This window comes from Vombatus ursinus, unplaced genomic scaffold (genome assembly GCF_900497805.2).
Source record: "Vombatus ursinus unplaced genomic scaffold, bare-nosed wombat genome assembly UNPS02014870.1, whole genome shotgun sequence".
Lineage (NCBI taxonomy): Eukaryota > Metazoa > Chordata > Mammalia > Diprotodontia > Vombatidae > Vombatus > Vombatus ursinus.
In genome coordinates, this window is record NW_020954648.1 from 823013 (window position 1) to 843330 (window position 20318).

Sequence of the window (20318 nt, forward strand, 5' to 3'; positions counted from 1 at the left end):
TAGATAGATAGATAGATAGATAGATAGATAGATAGATAGATAGATAGAGGTCACAGGGTGAGTTGATCTGGAGAATAAAATTAAGGGGTGAGAGAGGACTATACTAGGAGAAGGAGAAAGGGAAAGGTAGAATGGGGTAAATTATCTCACAAAAAAAACAGAAAAGAAAAGGCCCTTACAGTAGAGGGGAAACAGGGGAAGGTGAGAGGGAATGAGTGAATCTTATTCTCATAGGATTTGACTTAAGGAGGGAATAACATACACACTCAGTTGGGTGTGGAAATCTGTCTTACCCTACAGGAAAATAAGAGGGGAAGGGGACAAGAGAGTAGGGAGATGTTAGAGAGGAGAGAAGATTGGTAAAGTGCGTAATCAGAAACAAATACTTCTGAGGAGGGACAGGGTCAAAAGAAAGAATAGAATAAATGGGGGGCAGGATAGGATTAAGGGAAATAGAATTAGTTTTTCACAGCATGTCTACTATGGAAGTGTTTTGTATAACTGCACATGTATATTGAGTTGCTTGCTTTTTCAATGAAGGTGGGTGGGAATGGAGGAAGGGAAAAAATTTGGAACCCAAAGTTTTAAAAACACGTTTAAAAAAATGTTTTCACATGCAACTGGGAAATAAGAAATACAGGAAGTGGGGTACAGAAATCTGTCTTGCCCTACAGGAAAATAGAATGGGAAGGAGATAAGAGAAGAAGGAGAGAGATAGAAGGAAAGGCAGACTAGGGGAAGGGGTATTCAGAATGCATGCCATCTTGGGGTAGGGGAAGGGGTGAAATGGGGTGAAAATTTGGAACTCAAAATCTTGTGGAAGTAAATGTTGAAAACTAAAAATAAATTTATTATTAAAAAAAATTAAATAAAATTTAAATTAAAATTTGTCAAGTGGAAGTTAATGACTCCATGAGACATCAGGAAACAATAAAACAAAGTCAGAAGACTGAAAAAAAATAAAAGAAATTTTGAAATATCTTATTAGAAAAACAACTGACCTGGAAAATGGATTTAAAAGAGATAAATTTAGAATTTTTGGACTACTTGAAAGCCAAGATAAAAAAAAAAAAGAGCTTAGACATCATATTTCAAGAAATTAAAAAGGAAAACTGCCTAGGTATCTTAGAACCAGATAGCAAAGTAGAAATTGAAATAATCCACCAGTCACCTCCTGAAAGAGATCCCCAAATGAAAACTGCCAGGAATATTCTAGGCAAAATTCAGAATGCCTAGATCTAGAAGAAAAAAATGGCAGGCAGCCAGAAAGAATTTAAATGCCATGTAGCCAAAGCAAGGATCTTACAAGATTTAGTAGTTACTGTGCTAATGCAGCAGAGGGCTTGGAATATGATATTCCAGGAGGCAAAAGAGCTAGAATTACAACCAAGACTAACCTGTCCCTCAAAACTGAGTATAATCCTACAAGGGGAAAAATGGATAGTTCAAAAGAGAAAAGCTGAATATAAATTTTGACATTCAAACATAAGATTCAAGAGAAGCATGAAAAGGTAAACAAGAGTAAGAAATTATAAGTTACTTAATAGGGTTAAGCTGTTTATATTGTTGAATAAGAAGATTGCTAAATATATATAACCCTAAGAACTTTATCATCATTAGAGCAATTAGAACGAGTCTCCTTAGATAGAGATTGTGGGTATGAGTCTGTTGTGTTGAAATGATCTCAAAAGAAAAATGGAAGGGTGAGAAAGAGGAATACACTGGGGGAAGGAAGAAGGAAAGGAGGGATTGGGAAAATAATTTTATACAAAAGAGTCTTACAGCTGATTAAATCTGAATGCACATTGCAGCATACTCTTTTACTTTCTTTTTCTCAGGGTTTTTTTGGGCTCCCCCCCAATAACATGACTAATAGGGAAATAGGTTGTGTATGACTGCACACATATAACCAATATCAAATTGCTTGCCTTCTCAGTGAGAGGGGAAGAGAGGGAGGGAGAGAATTTGGAACTCAAAAAATTTTCAAAATATATGTTAAAAATTGTTTTTACATGCAATTGGGGAAAAAAATTTAAATGAATAAAAGGCTTGCAGGGAAGAGTTTTTTAAATGGTGGGAGGAGCTAATGGACAACAGTTGAATATCACTCTGATCTATACTGGTTCAAGGAAGGCAGAATATATATACCCACACAGTTGGGTATAGAAATTCATCTTATCCAACAGGAAAGTAGGATGGAAAGGGCTTAAGAGAAACAGGAAGGGGAGTAATAAAGAAAGGGTAGAATAAGGGAGGCATTGGTCAGAAGTAAAATTGACTTTTCAGAAGGGAAGGGGGCAAAAAAATAGAGGATAAATAGGAGAGAATAAGACGGAGGGAAACACAGCAATCATAACTATGAATGTGAATGTGATGAATTCACCTGTAAAATGGAAGAGAATAGCAGAATGGATTAAAAAATAGAATTTGACAATATTTTGTTTACAAGAGATATACTTGAAACAGAAGGATACATACAGAATTAAAATAAAGGTCTGGATCAGAATCTGTTATGCTTCAGCTGAAGTAAAAAAGGCAATGGTAGCAATCATGATCTCAGACAAAGCAAATGAAAGAGACCTAATTAAAAGAGATGATCAGAGAAATTACATTTTGCTTAACTAATATCGATAACTGAATATAGAAGGGGAAAATGGGGGGCGAGGATGGTGTAGCAGGCAATGCTTTAACTTCATTCTCATCAGGATTGGTTCAAAGAAGGGGGAATGTGTATATACGCACTCAATTGTATGTACCTAATAGAGAAATAGAAGGAGGCCATAAGAGATATGGGGACAGATGATAAAAGGGGAGGGTGAATTAAGAGAGGCAGTGGTTAGAAGCAAAACAGACTTTTGAGGAGGCACAAGATGAAAAGAAACAAAAGGATACAGAAGAAAGTAGGATGGAGGGAAATTAACAGTAATTATAACTATGAATGTGAATGGGATGAGCTAACCCATAAAACGGAAATGGATAGCAGAATGGATTAGAAACCAGAACCAAACAATATGTTGTGTTCAAGAGACATACTTGAAGCAGAAAGATACACATAAAGTTAAAATAGAGGGCTGGAACCCTATAGTTGCATTATGCTTCAGCTAAAGTAAAAAAAGGCAGGGATACAATCATGATCTCAGAGAAAAATAAAAAAAAGAGATAATTTGGGAAACTATATTTTGCTAAAAGGTACCAAAGACAATGAAGTAATATAAAAAAAAATTTTACAGAAAGTTTCTCTGATAAAAGCCTCGTATCTGAAGTAGAGAACTGAGTCAAATTTATAAAAATACAAGCCATTCCCCAGTTAATAATGGTGAAAGGATATGAACAGGCAGTTTTCAGAAGAAGATCTCAAAACTATTTGTAGTCATGTGAAAAAAATGCTCTAAATCATTATTGATTAGAGAAAGGCAAATTAAAATAGCTGTGAGGTACCAACTCATACCTATCAGAAATGACATGGATGGCATGAGGAAAGTAGGTACATTAATGAATTCTTGGTGGAGTAGTTTGTCTAACCATTCTAGAGTATAATCTGGAACCATGCCCAGAGGGCCGTAACACTCTGTATACCCTTTGATCCAGCAATAGCACTCCTAAGGCTGTACCCCGTAGAGATAAAAGGAGAAGAACTTACATGTACAAAAAAATTTATAGCAGCTCTTTTTGTGGCAGCAAAGAAAGAGAAACTGAGGGAATGCTCACCAATTGGGAAATGGCTGAACAAGTTGTGGCATATTACTGTGATGAAATACTAATGTGCTATGTGAAATGATGACAGATGGTTTTAGAAAAATATGGCAAGGTCTATGTGAGCTGATGAGAAGTGAAATGACAAGAATCAGGAGATCATTGTGCACAGTAACAGCACTGTTGTAATGATGATCAACTGTAAAAGACCTGGCTACTCTGATCAATACAGTGATCCAAGACAATTCCACAGGACTCACAATGAAAAAATGCTATTCACCTCCAGCAGAAGAACTGATGAACATTGAGCACAAATTAAAATATAATTTTCTCACCTTTTTTAGTTTTTTTTTTTTTGCCCTTTTTTATGATATGTTTTGCTTGATTTCACATGTATAAGATACTGTTTCCTTTCTCATTGTGGGGGAGGGTTGAGACAGGGAGAGAATCTGGAACTAAAAATTTAAAAAGAAAATGTTAAAATAAAATAAAAACTGATCCCTATGCTAAAAAAAATACTAAACATACATATACACTACATGGTATAGTATCCAAATTATTGAAGGAAAAGTTTAATGAGTTACAGGGGGAAATAGTAAAACTACTAATGAGGAGCCTTAATGTATTCCTCTCAGACTTAAAAATTTCTAACCATAAAATTAACAAAAAAGTAAAAGAGGTGAAGGAATTTTATAAAAGTTAGATATGATAGACCTCTGGAGAATATTGAATGGGTATAGAAAGGGGTAGCTCAATTTCTCAACTCTTTAAGGCACCTTTATAAAATCTGTCCATGAATGAGGGCATAAAAACTGAGATTTTATAAAGGTGCCCTGGACACTCTTTTTGGACCGTCATGAAATAAAAATTACATTTAATAAAGGGTCTTTGAAGCGTAGCTTAAAAATTTATTGGAAACTAAATAATCTAATCCTAAAGAATGAGTCGGCCATATTACCTCTTGCATAAGAACCTGCAATGTCTTTGTTTTGCCTCTAAAACCATGTCTATGTTCCTTAGCCACTTACTCAGTATTGCATCAACTCCTTCTACTTTAGTGTTCAACTTTAATTTCTCTCTTTCCCCAATACAAACTTTTCGCACCAGTAAGAATAGGCTCCTCATCCCGTCTTCTCTCTTCCAGGCCTGTTTACACCATTCATATTATTACTTTTATTCATTTCCCCAATTTAAAATATTCTTTCTTTTTTGTTTCCATCATCAGGTTCTGTACTGCTTTCACAATTTACTTTCCAGGAAAGTTTCCCTCACTATCTTGTCTATAATGATCTTTTCCTTCATATGAATTCCTATAATATTTATGTTCTTTATAATTGTGCTGTGTTATTTGGTACACTCTTGTGTCATCTCTAGTTGGTTCATATATATGTATTCAACAAATATTTATTGAGCATTATCTTTTTGCAAATTGGGAGATGGGGAACTATTGAAGCTAAATACAGTAGGTCATGTTTTCCTTGTGCTGGAGGCATTTACTATCAAATCATGAAAATGACTTTGACATTTTTTTCAGTCATGTTCAACTCTTTATGACCCCATTTGGGGTTTTCTTGGCAAAGATACTGGAGTGTTTGCCACTTTCTTTTCCAGCTCATTTTACAGATGAGGAAACTGAGGCAAACAGGGTTAAGTGACTTGCTCAGAGTTATACAACTAGTTAGAATCTGAGGCCATATTTGAACTCTGGAAGATGAGTCTTCCTGATTCCAGGCCTGCCACTCTATCTGCTTCACCACCTGGCTGCCTGGGGAAATAACTACATATGTACAAATAACTTTGGTATAGGGCAGTATGTGAAAAGTGCCATGTGAGTACAGAATGTCCTAAAAGTCTAACTGCCTAAGAGTTTTGGGATATCCTGTGTACTGTAGAAATTCTGAGGAATCTTTTCTTCTCAGCCAGATTACAAATGTAATGTCATCTTTTTTGTTACATCTACTGGCATATTAATATCAGAGCAACATCTGTTGCTTAATAAATGTTTCTGATTTTCTTAATAAATATCTAAGAAATCAGAAGAAAAATAACAATATTATGTTAGGTTCTGATATTTATTTCTTTTTTTTCTAATCACCATTTTATGCTTTCTCCCCACCTCTTCCCCCCAAACAGAATGGACCTAGTGCCAGATCTTGTCATAAAATGTGTATTGACATTCAGCGAAGACAGATCTACACACTGGGACGTTACTTGGATTCCTCTGTGAGAAATAGCAAATCTCTGAAAAGTGACTTCTACCGTTATGACATTGACACAAACACATGGATGTTGCTAAGTGAGGACACTGCTGCTGATGGAGGACCCAAGTTGGTGTTTGATCATCAGGTGTGGTAGAGTGATAAAAATATGTTATAATTATTTCTTTTCAGAAGTTTTACTTTATGTGTAATATTTGAACTATTAATGATTTCTGTATTGAATATTCTCAGATAACAGACCCAAACTCAGATCAAGAACTAGAAGAACTCAGACCAGGGGGGCATTAATGAGATTTTTGCCTTAGCTCAGATCCCTTTGGGAACACCAGAAGCTTGTAGGTCCTTATCCCATGTTGTCACTGAGATCCTAGAATAACACAGCATTCAGTACCCCAAGTAAGCAGCAACAGAATTGGCCCAGTCTTTTCCTCCAGAAGTGTTGCAGAACCCAACACTTATATTAATGTGAGAAAATAGATTGAAAGAATGCACAAACAGGAAAATAATACCACCATAAAGAGGCATCATGGTGGCAGGGAAGCTTAAGACACAAACAGAGAAGAACAAGAATGACTCCAGAACATCTATAAGTAAATCTGCAAAGAGCAGTATAGCTTAGGCACAAACTCAACTAGAATTCCTGGAAGAGATGCAAGAAGTTTTTTTAAGAAAGAGTTTAAAAAAATTTTTTTTAATAAAGCACCTGAGGGAAAAAATGAAAATGAAATGAGAGCCATGGAAGAAAGAATTATAAAAGGAATTAAACTCCCTGAGAATAAGAATGGACCAAAACAATGGCCCTATGAGACAAAAGACTGAAAAAAAGAGAAGGAAATATATCTCATAACAGAAGCAACTAACCTTGAAAACAGATTGAGGAGAGAAAAAAATTAAGAAACATTGGACTGTCTGAATGCTATGACCAAAAGAGAGCCTAAACATCATATTTCAATAAATCTTAAAAGGAAAATGCTCCTATCTTTTAAAACCAGAAGGCAGAGTGGAACTAGGAAGAATCTACCAATTACCTCTTGAAAGAAACCCCAAAATGAAAACTCCTAGCACCATCATAGCCTTTTCATCAGGAATGATTAGAATTCCCGTTTCACTCAGGAATAAATTGCTTACATTCCAACAAATTACATTCTTCATCAGGACTCATAGAAAGAGTCTGATTAGAAAGGCCTGGGAAGAGGTCTGTTAAGGCTTGATGATCTTAAAAGAAAAAAGGAAAGAGAAGGGAAGGGGGTTGAGGCAAAATTATCTCAAATAATCAAAGTTTGCAAGTAGATATGTACATAGTCCAGTTGGTGAGAGGTAAGGCTGCACAGCTGCCACTTTAATCTTAGTCTTATTTGAACTGCTCAAAGATGGAAAAAACACATGGATTTGGGTACACAATTGTATTCCACTCAACAGGAAAATAGGAAAAGGGGTAAAGGGAGAGTAAATGAAAGGAAGGCCTAGTCTTATGTAAAACAGATGCTAAAATATATATAGCTCTTTTTGAGGCAGCAAAGAATGAAAGTCTGATGGGATACCTATAAACTGGAGAATGGCTGAACAAGTTATGTTATATAAATGTGATAGAATGTGATGAAGTAAATGGTTTCAGAAAAACGTGGGAAGATTTGTATGAGAATTGCTACAGCATGGTGAACATAAACAAGAAAACAATTTACACAATGACAACAATATGATAAAGACAAGCAACCTTGAAGGTATTATGAGCTCTTGTAAATATAATGATCAACTGTGATTGCAGAGGACTAATAATGAAACATGTTACCCACCTCCTGATAAGAGGTTGAAGAATTCTGTACAAAATGAAACAGTTTGGGAGGTTCAGGGGGGACATGGCCAATGAGAAAATTTTTTTTTGCTTTACTATACATTCTCTATATATTTATAATAGGTTTTTTTTCCTTTTATTATTGGTGGAGCACGTTGTGGTGGGAGAGTGAGAAGGCAGATTTTTGCTGAATATACAAGCATAATTTTTTCTTTGAAATATAAGGAACAAGATACACTAAGGAGTCAGGAAGGCATGTAACAGCATGTGATCTATTTTAGCTAGAGCAGAGTATTGGGAGAAGCTTAGTTTGAGATAAAAGTTGGAAAGTGGGGGTGGTAGGTCAGAGGCATCTTGGATGCCAGGATAAGAATTTCGAATTTTATTTGTGAAGTAATTGGGAACCATTAAAAATTTTGAGTTGAATTATATGACCACATAATTTTTGAGGTCTGCGTGGAAAACAATGTTGCAATGTTGCTGAAATGGTTTAAAAACGCATTATATTTTACCTATATTTACAAAAATGTTAATAGCATTTCTTTTTGTGGTAGCAAAGAATTTGAAATTGAGGGGATGCCCATCATTTGGGGAATGGCTGAACAAGTTGTGGTTATGTGATTGCAAGGGAATGCTGTTGTATCATAAGAAATGATATTATAAGAAATGATAAGGATAATAGTTTCAGAAACATCTGGAAAGACCTATATGAACTGATGTTTGCAAAAATAAGTGAGTAGAACCAGGTGATCATTGTACACAGTAATAGCAATATTGTAACAATGGTCACCTGTGAAAGATTTAGCTACTCTGATCAATACAGGGATCCAAGACAGTTCCAAACTCATGATGCAAAATGTTATTCACCTTTAGGGAGAGAACTGATGAATTCTTGAGTGCAATCTGAAGTACAATTTTTTCACTTTATTAATTTTTCTTGTTTTGTGTGTGTGTGATGGCTAATATGGAAATATGTTTTGCATGATTTCACATGTATAATTGATAGATTTATTGCTTGCCTTCTCAGTGAATGGGGGAGAGGTGGGAGGGAGAATTTGGAATTCAAAATTTTTTTAAATGTTGAAAACAAATAATTTTTAGAAGGGGAAAAAAACTCATGTTTATTAGCTTTAAAGCTCCATATTCAGAGATTATTTAAAACCAAGTTTGAAAGAAAAGTTGTCTGTGTAAGCCCAAAGTGATTGACAGCTGTAGATTTCCTAGATACTTAGTAAACAAGTTAATATTATTTAGTGATTGAATCTAAATAACTCATTCAATGGAAATAAATTTTCTGGAAAAAAGTTAAGATTAAAATGAACATTTTTAGTTGTTAGACAAGTAAACACACTCACTATGCCATTTCTTAGGAAGGAGACACAGGAGGGCTTCTAGCACTTCTCACTAGCAGGTTCGCTTTTGATCTGGTCAAGTGGGAAGACAGGAATGGAGTCACAATAAGGGGTTAAGTAAGTTTACTTTATTCTAATCTAGTCTTCTCAAAGGGAGTTTGCCGATAGTGGGAGCTCCAACTCCTACAGCATTCCCTAACAACCCTTCTTGCAGGGGCTGGTGTGAAGGCAGGGCAACTACCCCTCGTCTCCACGAGGTCAATCAAGACCAGCACAACTTGTGCATTCTCCTAAATCCCCTCAAGCCTCAATGGGGGCTGGTTGAGGCAAACACATAGATTCCCCCTCCCAAGCCTTGATGGGGGCTGATCAAAGCAGGCATAGCATTCCAGCCTGCACATTCACCCCTGTGGGGGTCCCCAGTCACTGACTAGTGTCCACTTGCTTTTGTAGGGCAACAGACAAAGAAGGCATATTGCCATCATTAGCCTCACAATTTTACATCACTTTATCTCCATATCTTCTGTGCAAACGTGGTAGAAACGGTTTTGAACCATGATCATGAGAACTCAAATCTAACACCTGGGAAGTAGAGATTGTTATGGCTATGGATCCTGGGAAGAAAACTCTGAGAAAGAATAACAAAAAATCCACTTTACACACACTAAAAATCTGCCTTCCTTATAATAATTTTTAAGAGATGGTAGAAAACCTAATTGAAATATTTGATCTTGTAGTGAAGTAAGCATTTCTGCTGAGCTCTCCCAGCATATGCCTCTAAATTAATTTAAAAGGCAAGTTAAAAAAAACAAACAAACAAAAGGCAAGTTAAACCTAATTAAACCTAATGAGTGTAAAACCAAGAAAAAACAACTGTTTTTTTTTCTTGCACAGGACAGTTTAGGAGGTCAAAGTGAAGTGAGCAGAACCAGGAGAACAGTCTACATAATAATAGCAATATTGTAAAGATAATCAGTTGTGAATGCTTTAGTAACTCTTCTTCTTCTTCTTCTTCTTTTTTTTTTTTTTTTTGGCTAGGCAATGGGGATAAGTGACTTGCCCAGGGTCACACAGCTAGTAAGTGTTATGCTTCTGAGGGTGGATTTGAACTCAGGTCCTCCAGAATCCAGGGCCGGTGCTCTATTCAATGCGCCGCCTAGCTGCCCCCAATAACTATTAACAGTATAATGATCTACCACAACTCCAAAGGGCTCATGATGTAACGTGCTATCCACCTCCAGAGAGAGAACTGATGGACTCAGTGCAGATTGAAGTATTTTTCCCCTTTATTTTTTTTAGTTATATGTCTAATGCAGAAATGTTTTATATGATTTCATATGTATAATGGGTGTCATATCTTGTCTTCTCAGTGGATCAGGTAGGGGCAGAAGGGAGATAGAATTTGAAACTGAAAATAATAATTTTTCGTAGAATGCAGCAATAGAAAAAAATAGTAAAAATTTTAAAATGGGAAACTGCAAAATTTCAAAACTCTATATAGGAATCAACAAATAGGCATTTATTAATGAGACATTTTCCTGGGTAGTAGAGATACTACAAGTCTATCTGCAAGTAGAAAATAAAACATTCTTTATTCTCAAGATGCTTTGGGAGTTAACTGTAGTTGGCTGTACTCTTGAGTATGGAAAGGGGAGTAGTGTATTAGTGTATAATGAGGTAGAAGTTTATAAAGAATGATTGGGGTTAAGTGACTTGCCCAGAGTCACACAGCTAGGAATTGTGTCTGAGGCCAGGGATTTGAGCTCAGATCCTCCTGACTCCAGGGCCAGTGCTCTATCCTCTGTGCCACTTAGCTGCCCCTATAAAGAATTTTCGGAGCCAAATACAGAAATTTATTATATCTGATGATCAAGTGGGGAGCCACTGGAATTTACTTAGCAGGGGAACTACACAGTCAGCTTTGTGCTTAAGGAAAGTCACTTTAGGGGCAGCTATGTAGCCCAGTGGATAGAGTACCGGCCCTGAAGTCAGGAGGACCTGAGTTCAAATCTGGCCTCAGACCAAACACTTGACACGTACTAGCCGTGTGACCTTGGGCAAGTCACTTAACCCCAATTGCTTCACCAAAAAAAAAACCAAAAAACAAAACGAAAGTCACTTTAACAGCTCTATAGAGAATGAATTGGACTAGGAAGAGAGATATGAGTCAGGGAAACAAATTACAAATCAGTTGCAGTAGTCTAGGCAAGAGGTGATGAAGGCCTAAACTGAAGTGGTGGCTGTTTTGAATATAGACATGGCAAGATTTGAAAACTGATTGGATATATGAGGTAACAGAGTGAGAAAGGAAGTGCTGCAAATCTAGGAGATTTGAAGAATGGTAGTGTTTACAAGGAGAAATAAGGAAATTTGGAAAAGATGGTAATATGGGGGACAAGATGATTAAGTTATGTTTGGAATTTATGTAGTTTGAGATGTTTCTGAGACATCAATCATTTAGCACTCAACACGCATTTGTTAGGTACTTACTAAATGGCAGACACTGTGCTAGAAGCTGGATCTATTTTTTTCTGTGAGGCATGAGGCAAGATGCTTAGCTGAGAGTAAAGGATGAAATAGGAAGTTTGATGAGAGATGAAGAGGTTTATAATAGCTCCTGTGGTAAGTGGAAGAATGAATTGATTAGAAAAGTGTGAAAGGATTGCCTTTCTGTAGTGAGGGCCCACCTGAAATTACGCAAAATATACTTGTTGTGTACTCAGCACGATTTCATCATTTTCTCCAGCTTCATTCTATAGGACATAAGTGGAAGTAATCCAAAACTGAGGCTTTTTAGGGCAAGATCAATGATAGGATAAGGAAGCAAGAGATTCAAATGAATAAGATAATATAAAGTTGAACTGATTTCACCAAACTGTAGCGATAGGGAAGGGAGAAGATTTTGACCAGTGTAGGATTGGAAGACCTGAGGGCTTTAGGGCTGGAGATCATGGTAAAGGTGAAGAACAGTTAGATATCATAAGGCACAGGGAAAGATGGAATGATAGGTAATGGTTAGATAAATGAATGTCAGTGTTCATCAGCATAGAAGTGGAACACTTGTGGGTCATTGCAGCATTAAGAGTATGCCCATCTTTGTGTGTCATCTTGGTGACCTTTCTCTAATTACTTTTCCTCATCTCTGCTTCCTTGAATCCTTATCTTTCCTTAAGACAACTTAGGTGGCATCCCTTCCATGAAGTCTTCCCTGATACCCTGAATTGTTAAGGTTCTCTCCTTCCTTGAATTACCTTGTATTTATTGATCTGTAGATGTAATATATCCTTATAGTTCAAAGGAAATTTCCTTGAGAGTAGTCTCATTTTTGACACTGTGCTACGCAAATAATAGATGTTTAACAAATTCTGGTTAAATTGAACTGACGTATTCACAGGGAATAATAAAATACCAAATGAAAATATAATTAAATGCTATGCTGTGTGTAAGGGTCATTTTAATATTTATAAAATCGTGGGGACTTAAACTTTTCAACTATTTTGACACATAGCAAGATCTCTCCTTTGGGTAATAGAAGTTGACTTATGCCTACCCACTGCAAAGTGTCATGAATTCTGCCCTTATCAGAGGGGAGAAAGAAAGGAGATATGAGTTGTAGAAGTGAATGACCTGGGTAGGAGATGCTGAAAATTTTAAAATTATTCATTTATTTAGGATAATTAAGGTTGGAGAGTACCTTAGAAATCAAATCAGTGTCCCACAACAGAGCACTGGGCCAGGAGTCAGGAGGATCTAAGTTCAAATCTAGCCTCAGCCTCTTACTAGCTGTGCGACCCTAGGCAAGTCATTTAACCTCTGTTTGCATAAGTTTGCTCATCTATAAAATGGTGATAATAATGGCACCTACCTCCAGTAAAGTGTTGTGAAAAGCAGATGAGATAATTATAAAATACTTAGTAATAGTGCCTGGTACACAGTAGGTACTGTATAAATGTTAGTTTTTTTCTTATCATCATCATCATTTCCACCTCTCTCATTAAGGCCCAGAGAGATTAAGTGATTTGAACAAGGTTACTCAGTTAAGTAAATAGCAGGGTTGAGATTTTGAGCACGTCTTCTGACTCCAAATTCAGTGGTCTTTATCTATAACTATGCTTCTTCTAAATCAATCAGTAAACATTTATTAAGTACCTACTGTGTGCCAGGCATTGTGCTAAATGCTCAAGGTACTGTGCTAAGGGCTGGTTGAAATATGTATTGAATATGGTGTTTAGGGGAGGAGAGTTATACAGTCTGGGTGGGGCTTTTATGTGCATAATTTAAACTTTAAATAAAAATTCCACTCATGTTTAGATCTACTTTGCATTCTGAACTTTTTGGCTTGCAAATACTTTGAGAAAGAATTTTATTCTGACTTGGAGTCATATGAAAATGACTCTCAAAACCTTATGATACTTAGCTAATCTCTCTCCTTAGGTAAGTTCTCTAGGTTGTAGGGACAGAAGAATAGAGATATACGGTTATTTTTAAAATATTAATTGTAAAACTTAATTCAAAGTAACCTAGAATGAGAATGTCATATTTAAAAGGACCTAAAATCAGTCATACTGTAAAAGTCATAACTTTCAGACTGCATTTTAGGGACCAGCTCTTAGAGACATCTGTAAGATGGGGAAATTAGATTAGATGCGTCTGAGGTCCCTTTTGGCTCTAGATGGAAGAACCTGTGATTTGTAAAATGTTTATAGTAATCTGAACTACCTCACGGTGTAAAGAAGGTAATTTGTAAGTTAAGTGATTAACAGGTGGGAACCATTAGTATTGGTAGTACCAAACATAGATAGATGGTAGCCCAGGAGAGTAATAAAAAACTCAGTACAGAAAGATGAAAGGGGCTATGGGAGCAGTGTTCAGCTTCAGTTATGTCAGTAGCTTCTGCTGCTTTTGATAAAAGCTGTTGTACTACAAAACTTGGAGAAAATCTTTAGCTTTTTAATCCAAGACTTTATTCCCACTGGAAAAAAATGAAATCTGGGGCAGTATTTTAGAAACAACCATTGTCTTTGTTTAAGTGTTTTTAATATTTTTGTTATTCATGACACTCTGTGGTGGTTTTCTTGAATTTTAAAATCAAACCACAGATTCTCTGAAATTCTAAAAAGTTTGCACAATCACATTAACTCCTTAATAGGTTGATAAAAACATACTAAAATGAATTTATTTTCTTTATGCAGATGTGTATGGATTCTGAAAAACATATGATCTATACTTTTGGTGGAAGAATTTTGACTTGTAATGGCAGTGTAGATGACAGTAGAGCCAGTGAACCTCAATTCAGTGGTTTATTTGCTTTTAACTGCCAATGTCAAACATGGAAACTTCTTCGAGAGGATTCCTGTAATGCTGGACCTGAGGACATCCAGTCCCGAATAGGACACTGCATGCTTTTCCACTCAGTAAGGACAATTGAGATTATAATACAAAACTGTGATGTTTGTTTCACTTTAGTCAAGAAAGGGTAGAATCTATTTCATTTTGTACAACAAAATTTAAAATTCCTATCTTCCTAATGTTCACATAAATAATGGATGCAGCTGTGATTTTCCTTTATTTTTGGCATTTATTCTAGTGATGTCAGAATGAAAAAAAAAAGGTCCCATTTATTCAGTTCATTATTTGCTTATGTGGGACCTTACTTGCTAGCTGAGGGACTTCTTGTTGGAGAACATTCTCCACTTCAGTTAGGAATTCCTTAGATTAAGCTTCACTGTTACCCATCTGAATACAGAAACTATTTCCCCTCTCCATCTTAATGCTAATTCAACTCACAACTTCATGCTAACGAAATTAATTATTTTCACCATTGTTCCTTTCCCTCTTACAATTTTTGTTTATATCCTTGTGGAGGAATTACTGCTGCATATTAACTTTATAGGGTGCTGAGAAATTGCAACTAGCTCATCCACAGTCATGCAGATAGTATTGCGGAACTTGAACCCAGGCTCTTCCTGACTCCAAATTATAGCCTCTTTCCACTGTGCCAGGCTTCATGTCTGTTCTGCTTTATAAGTGTAAAAATGTAAGAATTGGCTCTATACAACTTGAGCTTATGCAACTCCAACTCACTGCTCACCAGACAGCTGCTTCTCAAACATTGATTAGAGCTTCTTAAAGGTCTGGTCACTAAAGAGTAAGTCTGTGTGAATTGATCTTCAGCTATTACTCTGCATCACTGCTTCCTTTTCTCTTGTTTTTCCCTGTTGTTTTTTTTTTTTTTTTTTTTAATTTCAGAAAAATCGTTGCTTATATGTATTTGGTGGTCAGCGATCAAAAACCTACTTGAATGATTTCTTCAGTTATGATGTAGACAGTGACCATGTGGACATCATATCAGATGGCACCAAGAAAGACTCTGGGATGGGTAAGAGATTTTAATGAACTTTCTTGTCTTGATTGGTGGAGATAGAAAATGAATTTTCTGAGAATAGAAGGGATGTGAAAGTTCCTAAGTTTCTTTCTTGCTTTTCTTAGCACAAAAAGAATCCTTGAATATGCACGAATCCACTATATAGGTCTAGTAAAGAATAAAGACTTTTTCTAGAACTAATACTTAAAAAAACCATGTTGTATATTTGCAGAGTTATAATAGATGACCATATTTCCACCACCTTTTGCTTCTACCACAGTGACCTTTCTAACCTGTTTTTTAATGAGTGCTTGTTTTTGTACTAAGGGAGAATTTGAAGAGGTTACTATTCTCCTTGAAAACCTATGGAACATTCTCAGACTTTTGGAGTTTCAGATCATTAATTGTGTTAAAAGAGGTTCAGATATGAAATTTCCTTGAGGAATCACTAGGGATTATAATAGTTACTCTAGGAATATTTTGTTGTTTAGTAGTATTTTATATTTTTTAAACAGTAGTTTTAACAAGCCCAGAAAATCTAGTGTTGACACCTGATGAGACTTCACGTATAAATTTTGCATCTGTTTCTCTGCTAAACATAAAAGAAAGCATAAAATGTAATTTTCATCTCTGTTTCTGACATAGTTTGATATTCCCCCATATATATTTATTTATATATTTATATATATATGTGTACATATAACTATAGTTATTGAGAGTCAAAGTGTGTACATGTGTGTGTGCACCCGCACATGTCCGTACACATAAAAATGTTTAGTCACCTTCTGAGGCTTCTTGTGGTTTTCTGGTACCTACTCTTTTAAACAGTAATCTATAATCTTCCTAAATGTATTTTTATACATATTTTGCGGCAGATGCCTTTCAGCAATCCTGTTTACAAAGCACATTCTCTAAAATAGACAATACGATTGTAATTTTTTAAAATAAAATTTTTATTGATATCTTTTTTTGCTTGTCACCAAAATTTCCCCTGGTTTGCCCTCTCCTCCTTCTTCCCCTCCCAGAGAGCCATCTCCTATGACAAATAATATTTTTAAAGGAAAAAAGAGAGAGGAGAAAAAATTAATACACAGAAAAAGTCTGAAAATATTTGCAGTATACCTGTGGACCTCCCAACTCTGCAAAAGAGTGGGTATCTTCTTGTATCTTCTTTTTAGCCATGATTGTTATTTATGATTTTGGCAACATTCACTTTTGTTCTTCCATTTACATTGTTATAGTCATTATACATGATTTTCTTGGCTGTGCTTATTTCATTCTGTATTATTTCATGAAAACCTTCCATACTTCTGTGTATTCATTGCATTCATCATTTCTTACAGCACTGTAGTATTCCATTACATTCATGTTCCACAGTTTGTTTAGTCATTTTCCAACTGATGGGCATCTATTGGGTTTCCACTTCTTTGTTACCACAAAAAATGCTTCTATAAATATTTTGACATATATATATATGTATATGTGTATATGGACTCTTTTCCTTTAATGGCCTCTTCGTAGTAGCAGCAGCAGCAGCAGGAGCAGCAGCAGCAGTAGTAGCAGTAGTAGAAGTAGAATCTCTGAGTCAAAGCATATGGACATTTTAGTCATTTTACTTGCATGATTTCAAATTGCTTTCCAAAATGGTTATACTAATTCACAACTCCATCAACAATGCACCAATGTGCCTATCTTCCCACAATGTCTCTCAACATTAACTATTGCCTTCTTTTGTAATTTTCACTAATTTGCAGGGTATTGTGTGTGTGTTGTCATTTATTAATGGAAAGATACTTCTTTTAACATTGGTGATAGAATTCTGACCGTGACCTTTTTTGGACTAGGTTTGTTGTCTCTTTTATTTACATTGGTTGCAGTCATCATATATATGGGTGTTTTTTTCCTTTGTTTGCTTTCTTCTACTTCATTTCATATGAGTTTTACTGTTTCAGTTAGTCATATTCTTAATTCCTTGTGGTACAGTCCCATTTCATTCTACTTCTGTGCCATATAATTTATTTAGTCATTCCTCAGACTTTGTACACATATTTTTCTTTTCCAGCTTTTTTATTTTTGCAAATGATCCTGCCATGAACGTTTTTTTTTACATGGGTCTTATCTTGCTAGCTGTAATTTCTGTGCCTGGGGCAACCACTACGAACTACACTCAGACCAAGCAGCTAGAAAGGGTATCTTTGATTATGGGGAGGGTGGTAGACTCCATGGAGATAGACCCAGACTCTGGGAAACCATGAGTACAATACTCAGAACAGGAAGCAGGGAAACTTTAGTTGCTTCCTATTTTAATTAGTTATTTTTAACAACTAGGTGCTGAGGTCATTTCACTTTTGTATTTGTATACCAAATACCTGGTGTTTGTAGTGTGCCTATTGACTGCAATGCTTGGGCTATATTCCAAGTAGAATGGAGCCTTAAAAAATGCTTGTTGATTGATTGTTATTAAGAGTTTCTTCCTATTTGATATCTAAGAGCTTACTTAGGTGTGGGTAGTGTGGTAACTGCTATAGCAAGTAGATGCTTTTGGGGAAATTGCTAAAATAGGGCCTGAAGTCATTCCTCTCTTCCCAAAACTGTCAGCAAGAGTGTTAGATCTGAAGAGGACCTTAGGAATCTCCTAGTTTTTAAACTTTTATTTGTGTCACAGATGACTTCTTTTGCCATCTTTGTAAAAGCCTGTGGACCTTTTCTCATAATAATGTTTTTAAATGCATAAAATAAAATGTTACAAAGGAACTGTTATATTGAAATACAGTTAGCAGGATATTTGAAATAAAAAAATTCACGGACCCTAAATTAAGAATCCCTGATAAATAGTCCAAGTCCTTCATTTTACCAAGGAGGAAATTGAGGTTCCAGAAGAAAAGTTGTATGACCAAGGCCATATGGACATTGTGTCTGAAGTGAGGCAGCATTAAGTAAAACCCAGGTCTCATAGATTCACAAAGTGTTAGCTTTGGGAAGGATTTTAGAGACTCTTGTGTCTAGTTTCCTTGTTTTACAAAGGAAGTTGTCAGAGCATAGACTAAAACTTAGCTCCCCTGGCTCTTTAGCTCCTGAATCTTTCATTCAGTTTGCTCGAATTTGATTTTTCTAAGATATGAGTGATGCTCACATAGGGGCACCAGCCATTCCTTAGAATTACTTCCTGACTCAGATTAATCAGCTTAACAAGAGCAATGCTCCTTGTTCCCTCCAGAGTCTACTCATGCCCTAGGTTCATTCATCCCAAGGAGGGAAGCCAGCAGCATTCTGAGTTGGGAACAGGGACCTCGGTATGTCCCTGCCTGTAGCAGAGTGGGTTCAGTGTGTCTAGTATACCCATGGTCCTTACTTGCATTGTCCTTCCTATTGCTCAGGGGCCTTAGGCCACAGCCTTTGACATTGAGGAGACCAGTTAGCTGGGGCTGAGGTTGAAGTCAGGCCAGGGTCTCCCTCCCTCCCTCCCTCTACGTAGGTTCTTCCAGCAATTTGTGACCTCCACCCTCTCTCACCCCTTGCCTTTGAGGTGGAACTAGCTAAGAAACCAAACACCCCCCCCACACACACACACACCCTTTTAGAGAAGTACTATCAAAGCCTTCTTAATTTCTTATCTAGTTCAAAGCCTCAGCCTTCATTCCAGTCACATTCAGCAGTCTACTTGGGATATAGCCCAAGCATTGCAGTCAATAGGCATATACAACTAAGTAAATTTTTTTGCCATAATTACACATTTTTCCCAAAATACCGCTCTTACAATTTTGTTAATATTAAGAGTGATATTCAGGTGGCTTGTTACATTTATGAATAGATATTGTTTTGTCCTTATGCATCTAAGAAAATAAACAACTTTGAACTTTTGTGTTGTTTGCAAAAGAAAATGTCAAGTTGAATTATTTTTAATGAGCTGAACAAAAGCTATCTTATTTCAAACTATACAAACTTATTCCTGGTCATAGTTAAACCCATTGCCTACAACATAGTAAGCCTTTGATAATGCTTGTTGATTAACTGATTGATTTCGTAAAGTGGCATCAGATTTTCTTACCATATGTAAAGACAGTTAACATTTTCCATATACCATTTAATTTTTCGTTCTGCTTTATGTATTTCTAGGGTTATCAAGTAAAATATTAAAATGTATTTATTATTATTATTAGCAAATATTTAATTTGTAGCAGCTTTGTAAAGTGAACAAATGTGATTGCATCTCTGTCCCGGTAGACCATTCTTCAATTCAAGGCTCTAAGATTTGTTTACTCAGTTTGTTTTCGGTTGAAGTTACTTGCAGACTTTTGGGGGTATTTTCCTGTTAGGCAAAAACAAAATAAAGTCACATATGCTTTATTATTGAAAAAAAAATCTTGGTTGTTGCAATTTCATCTTTTTCTCACAGACTTAGAGCTAGAAGGAGGCCACATGTCATCTAGTTCAGGTCTCTTATTTTTCAGATAAGGAAACTGAGGCCAGAAAAATTAAGTGAGTCGTCTAAAGTCATACATGTCATACTAAGCGACAGATTTAGTTACTCTTATCCTGTAGCTCCAAGCTGAGAACTCTTTTCCACTGCACCATACGCTTGCTCTCCAAATGAATTGACTGATGCCTGATCAAACCTACTAAACATGTTCTCTGTTTTGTACATTTAAGTGATATTGAGCAAGAATTTGTTTTTGGTTCCTAGTAATAAGTAATAGACTAAGTGAAGACAAAAATAAAAAGTAGCAGAAGATATAACTCCTAAGATTTCATCAGGAAAATGATGTCCGCACATCTGTGTGGGTGTGAGAAAGAGAGAGAGAGAGAGAGAGAGAGAGAGAGAGAGAGAGAGAGAGAGACTACCAGCTAGGTTTGATTAATTGTGTGTATGACTAGGATTGATTAGGGGTGTGTGTGTG

General features: G+C 36.1%; 1 protein-coding gene across 2 annotated transcripts in view; it reads left to right on the forward strand.

The window, feature by feature from the left end:
- The window catches only part of MKLN1 (muskelin 1), a 227549-nt gene that overhangs the window by 146648 nt on the left and 60583 nt on the right, over window positions 1–20318 (forward strand). For both annotated transcript variants that reach the window (XM_027842258.1, XM_027842259.1), the window contains 3 exons: window positions 5827–6039; window positions 14249–14470; window positions 15306–15435. In XM_027842258.1, the coding sequence (XP_027698059.1) occupies window positions 5827–6039; window positions 14249–14470; window positions 15306–15435 (565 nt within the window). The remainder of the gene's footprint in view (window positions 1–5826; window positions 6040–14248; window positions 14471–15305; window positions 15436–20318) is intronic.